The sequence below is a fragment of the Lissotriton helveticus genome, chromosome 1_1 (assembly GCF_964261635.1).
Source record: "Lissotriton helveticus chromosome 1_1, aLisHel1.1, whole genome shotgun sequence".
NCBI lineage: Eukaryota > Metazoa > Chordata > Amphibia > Caudata > Salamandridae > Lissotriton > Lissotriton helveticus.
Window position 1 is genome coordinate 112,268,262 of NC_136057.1, and position 5,770 is coordinate 112,274,031.

Consider the following 5,770-nt stretch of genomic DNA (forward strand, 5'->3'; position numbering starts at 1 on the left):
CATTCTGCTACTTTTACTTCTTCCGTGTCAGGACTTGGGTGGTAAATGTCGTGCACTGCAAGCAGTAACGGGGAGAGTCGCAGCTCCCATTCTGCTCCTCTCACTTCTTCTGCATCGGGGTTTGGGTGGTAATTGTTGTGCACTGCAAGAATTAACCCTGAGAGTAACAGATCCCATTCTGTTCCTTTCACTTCTTCCGCATCAGGGCTTGGGTGGTAAATGTCCTGCACTGCAAGCATTAACCCTGAGAGTAACAGCTCACATTCTGCTCCTTTCCCTTCTTCCGGGTCAGGGCTTGGGTGGTAAATGTTATACACGGCAAGAATTAACCCTGAGAGCTACCGCTCACATTCTGCTCCTTTCACTTCTCTGCTTCTGAACACTGTTTTCTGACCACTTTCACTGAGTCATCACTGTTGTATGAAATTACCAAACACTACAATCAGCTGTGAATATTCAGAGGTGTGCTTATTAAATTAGTTCTTCCTGCAGGGACTCAGTCAGAGTGTGTTGAGTGTATAGGTTTTAGCACTAATCCTTCCAGTTACCTGAAAATACCCTTCTTAGCCCAAACATAGTTCCCAGTGCTGCATTTACAGGTAGCATGAACAGGAACCATTGGATGTTTTTCTTTTTAACTCTACTTCATCAAATAAAAACCACAAGTGTTTCTTTTCTTTTATGCCACATTGTGCTAGTCTCCCAGTGGATTTCCTAGTAAATCATGTTGTTTTGCTGTGTGCTTAAAAGTGAGCAATCACTGGGAACAGACAGTTTTATAATGTTACAAATATCATTATTTGTTTTTCTTCTTTCCTTTTAGTTGAGTCTTCCTTCAGCAGGAATTTGAATAGTCCTCATAATTATAATTATCTTTTTTCTGTAATTCCTTCATCTCACAATAACTGCAATGTTCTGCTCCTGACTATGTCCTTAGATGGATCACAATTATTGTTAATTTAATTAAGTACTTTCAGGATTCACTGCATTTCTAGGATTATTTCTAAGTAAGTTAAATGAAGGTATGTGTTCACGGAGGCCTGTGTAGCATCGAAAATTGACAAAAGCTCTTCACACTTTCGGTGCACTTGTAAGGTTTTCCCCTTGAGTTTTCGCTGATGACTCTGGAGACCTGATATTTGACCAAATCTGTTCAGACATTTATTGCAATATCATTTTTCCTCTGTGTGTGTTTGTTGATGTATTCGTAGGTTTAGTAGCTGACAGAAGATATTCACACATTCACAGCAACTGAAAGGCTTTTCCTCTGTGTGTGTTAACTGATGAATTCTTAATGTGGAAGATGCACTTAAGGTTTTCCTACATTCACTACAGTTGTATGGTTTTAACCCAGTGTGTGTACGCTGATGTCTATATAGACTTGATAATTGACTAAAGCTCTTCACACATTCACTGCACTTGAATGGCTTTTGTCCTGTGTGTGTTCGATAATGGGTGTGTAGGATTGATAATTGACTAAAGCTTTTCACACATGCAGTGCATTTAAATGGTTTTTCCCCTTCTGAGGTCGCTGATGATTCCTTAATGCAGAGGAGTCAGTAAAACTACTGCCACATTCATTGCAATGGTATGGTTTTTATCCCGTTTGTGTTCGCTGATGTCTTTGTAGGTCTGATAATTGACTAAAGCTATTCATGCATTCACTGCACTTAAATGGCTTTTTCCCTTTGTGAGTTAGCTGATTAATCCTTAATGCTGAGGACTCTATAAAACTCCTGCCACAGACACTACAAAAATATGTTTTGCCCCATTATGTGTTCGCTGATGTCTTTGTAGGTTTGATAATCAACTTAAGCTCTTCACACATTCACTGCCCTTGAATGGTTTTTCTCCTGTGTGTGTTCGCTGATGAATCATGAGATTTGAGGAATCACTAAATCTACTTCCACAATCATTTCTCTTAAATGGTTTTTCCCCTGTGTGTGTTTGCTGATGGCTTTGTAGGTTTAATAATAGCCTAAAACGACTTCCATATTCACTGTTCTTGTGTTTTTTCCCTTGTGATTTTTTTGCTGATGTCTTCGGAGATTTGATACTTGACTAAAGCTCTTCCCACATTCATTACACTTGAATGGTTTTTCCCCTGTGTGTGTTCGTTGATGAGCCGTGAGATTTGAGGAATCACTAAATCTACTTCCACATTTACTGCAATTGTATGGTTTTTCCCCAGTGTGTATTCGCTGATGTTTTTGGAGGTCTGCTAACCGACTGAAGCTCTTCACACATTCACCGCAATGGTATGGTTTCTCCCCTGTGTGTGTTCGCTGATGTCTTCGGAGGTCTGCTAACTGACTGAAGCTCTTCACACATTCATTGCAATGGTATGGCTTTTCCCCTGTGTGTGTTCGCTGATGTGTTTGGAGGTGTGAAAACCGACTGAAGCTTTTCACACATTCACTGCAATGGTATGGTTTTTCCCCTGTGTGTGTTCGCTGATGTCTTCGGAGGTCTTCTAACTGACTGAAGCTCTTCACACATTCATTGCAATGGTATGGCTTTTCCCCTGTGTGTATTCGCTGATGTCTTCGGAGGTCTGCTAACTGACTGAATCTCTTCACACATTCATTGCAATGGTATGGCTTTTCCCCTGTGTGTGTTCGCTGATGTGTTTGGAGGAGTGATAACCGACTGAAGCTCTTCACACATTCACCACAATGGTATGGTTTTTCCCCTGTGTGTGTTCGCTGATGTCTTCGGAGGTCTGTTAACCGACTGAAGCTCTTCACGCATTCACTGCAATGGTATGGTTTTTCCCCTGTGTGTGTTCGCTGATGTGTTTGGAGGAGTGATAACCGACTGAAGCTCTTCACACATTCACCACAATGGTATGGTTTTTCGCCTGTGTGTGTTCGCTGATGTCTTCGGAGGTCTGTTAACCAACTGAAGCTCTTCACACATTCACTACAATGGTATGGTTTTTCCCCTGTGTGTGTTCGCTGATGTGTTTGGAGAAGTGATAACCAACTGAAGCTCTTCACACATTCACTGCAATGGTATGGTTTTTCCCCTGTGTGTGTTCGCTGATGTCTTCGGAGGTCTGTTAACCGACGGAAGCTCTTCACACATTCACTGCAATCGTATGGTTTTTCCCCTGTATGTGTTTTCTGATGTATTTGGAGATTTGATAATTGACTGAAGCTATTTACACATTCAGTGCATTGGTATGGCTTTTCCCCTGTGTGTGTTCGCTGATGTCTATGTAGGATTGATGATTGACTAAAGCTCTTCACACATTCAGTGCAATGGTATGGTTTTTCCCCTGTGTGTGTTCGCTGATGATCTTTTAGGATTACTAACTGATTAAAGTTCTTCACACATTCAGTGCAATTGCACGATTTTTCTCCTGTGTGTGTTTGCTGATGGTGCTTTAGTAGTGATGACAAACTAAAGCTCTCGCTGCATGTGTATGATTCTTTTTTCTTGCTTAGTGTTTTTGGGATGGATATATATTTGTCTACATCACATGACCGTGTTTCCTGAAGGGCCAACATGGTTGATAAGCTACTTGCTTTATTCTCACATTCCCTGTATGTCTGTGGTGTTTTGGATGCTTGATTTCTGATTGAACAATAAAATACAAGACTCACTAAATACCTATCACATTCATAGTAAAAGTAAGGCGCCTTTCTGGGTGATTGCGTCCTTACATTGGATGGCGGCTTTGCGTGCTTGTGGGTAAAGATTTGTCTTCCTTCTGGTCGGTGCAAATTGTGACAATACTTTGTGCTTTAGAGAGCAGAACCCCTCTTTTCTTTAGCCTTCAGTTGTTTGGTTCTACTTCGTTGTGCTTCTCCCTGGTTCCTGTGGTTTGGCTAGAAAGAGTTAACAATACACTGAGAGCACTGTAATGCAACTTGTAATGTTTACAGCTACTCCGAAGAGTGTCCCTGGGCCGAGAACAGGTCTGAAGAGAAAGTAAATCTGGTTGTTTCAAACATGGACAGATAGCCAGGTTTTCAATCTTTTTTTAAACATTGTCATGCTACTAACAGCGCAAAGCTCAAGAGGGAGTTTTTGCAAGCTATGGATTCCAAATAGACACAAGACCTTCCTCCAACTTTCATACCGACCTCATGATCGAAACAGGTGTTGGACGCTTGTTTATACAGCAGGTGGTTTGTCAGTGTTGTTGCCTTAATTCTGTAGAGGGCATTTCTTCTTCTTGTGGCGTGGAAGAGTAGAGCTCAAACTTGTATTCACTGAATTGTCTTTGACTGTTTCTTCCTGGATCTGTCCTCTGTCTCTGATTTCACTGATATTTTCTGAGCTCCTTATTTTTGACTATTTTTGCTGATTTGCTGTGTTATCTTCATTATTCATAATCAATCCGGCCATTTAGGCTTATTTTCTGTTGGATGTAAAGAAATTAAAAATTACTAAATGCAAATGTAATGGAATGTGAATACACAATATTTATCTGGGCGTAGAAGAAAGACATCTCTGCTTTACCATATCTGAAACTTAACAAGGAATATTTCACCATACATGGATATTTCACTGAAAGTTCTGTTGAGCAGGTCACAGCTTATTTACTCATAAAAAGGCAGTGATTTACCATGGTTCACAGAGTAACTTACTAAAGAAAGGGAAGCCACTGAGCCCTCACATGCTACAAATACAGTTTTAGCTAGATACACATGGAGATTTAGCTAGATACTCATTTAAACAACAACAGATTGTGAAAAAGAGAGGAAGCACAAAGCATTGCAGTTAGGTCAATTTCATGAAGTTTCTACCAAAGGGTCCTCAGGACTGTCTTACTCGTGGTGGCGGTCTGACTGACACCACGCTGGCGGTCTGACTGCCACCACGCTGGCGGTCTGACTGCCATAATATGAGTGTGGTGGTGGAACCGCAACGAGACCTCCACCTCCACCTGAATCAGGTATCCTGCATCCGCGGTGGTCTGCAAACGGCCTGAATATACGTGCGGTACATATTCTGGCCCTGCTGAGCCAATTACAATTTGCATATCCACTGCCCGTTTCATGGTGGGGACACCACCTTGAAAAGGGCAGTGGACATGCAGGTAAAGGGGCCCTAGCAGGGCCTCCTGACAAGTCTGAGCCTAGGGTTGCATGCGGGGTGCACATGTTGTACCTCTCTGGAACTGCACCCTCATTCCTGCATGGTGTGGCATGCAAAACATGGTGCATGCCATACAGTGCAGGAACGTGCTGCAGGCCCTCTCAGGGCGGTGGTATGCTGTTTAGGATCTCCTAGGGACCTAACACAGCCGCTGCCATGAGACTGCAGCTGCACCACCCGCCCTGGATTAATGTCATAATCTGGTGGGCGGGCTCAACAGGGGCTTGGCGATCTTCCTGGGAACACCATGGAGGTGGTCCCATTGGAAGACCGCCAAACTCGTAATAAGGCCTTAAGCCACCTTCAACACTTTCCACAGCCCTCCTGGTTCAAGCATTTCTGGATCCTTCTAACTTGGAAAACTGAAGCATTATCCTGAGTTGAGGTGGATTTTCTATCGGCATAATATATATCAATCGCCCTTAAACTAGTGTCTGATTCTGAACTGATTGACAACTTAAACAAGCATTGGCATAGCCAATAGGTCTCGCCCACGGGACCTATTAAGTGTTTAGCCATGCAGGAGAATAGGGTTTGGGGGAGTGGGTGGGTTTGCTTAGACTGGGCACTAATCTTTGAAGCTACTGTATGTGGAGTCGTTCTGTTGCAACACAAATCAACTACAAACAGAACCAAGCATATCCACACACACGTACAAGCA

General features: G+C 42.6%; 1 protein-coding gene across 1 annotated transcript; it reads right to left on the reverse strand.

The window, feature by feature from the left end:
- Positions 1-1,703: 1,703 nt before the first annotated feature.
- Positions 1,704-3,645, reverse strand: LOC144768034 (uncharacterized). The gene is made up of 2 exons (XM_078651427.1): positions 2,040-3,645; positions 1,704-1,872 (listed from the first exon to the last, which is right to left on the reverse strand). Exons 1-2 carry the CDS (start codon positions 3,510-3,512, stop codon positions 1,807-1,809), a joined length of 1,539 nt encoding a protein of 512 aa, XP_078507553.1. The 5' UTR covers positions 3,513-3,645; the 3' UTR covers positions 1,704-1,806.
- Positions 3,646-5,770: the final 2,125 nt, after the last annotated feature.

Excerpts from the sequence above, each read along its gene's own strand:
- LOC144768034 (XM_078651427.1), bottom strand. The coding sequence starts at position 3,512 with ATGTTGGCCCTTCAGGAAACACGGTCATGTGATGTAGACAAATATATA. Across the intron at positions 1,873-2,039 it reads AAGTATCAAATCTCCGAAGA|CATCAGCGAACACACACAGG; the intron begins CATCAGCAAAAA and ends AATCTCATGATT.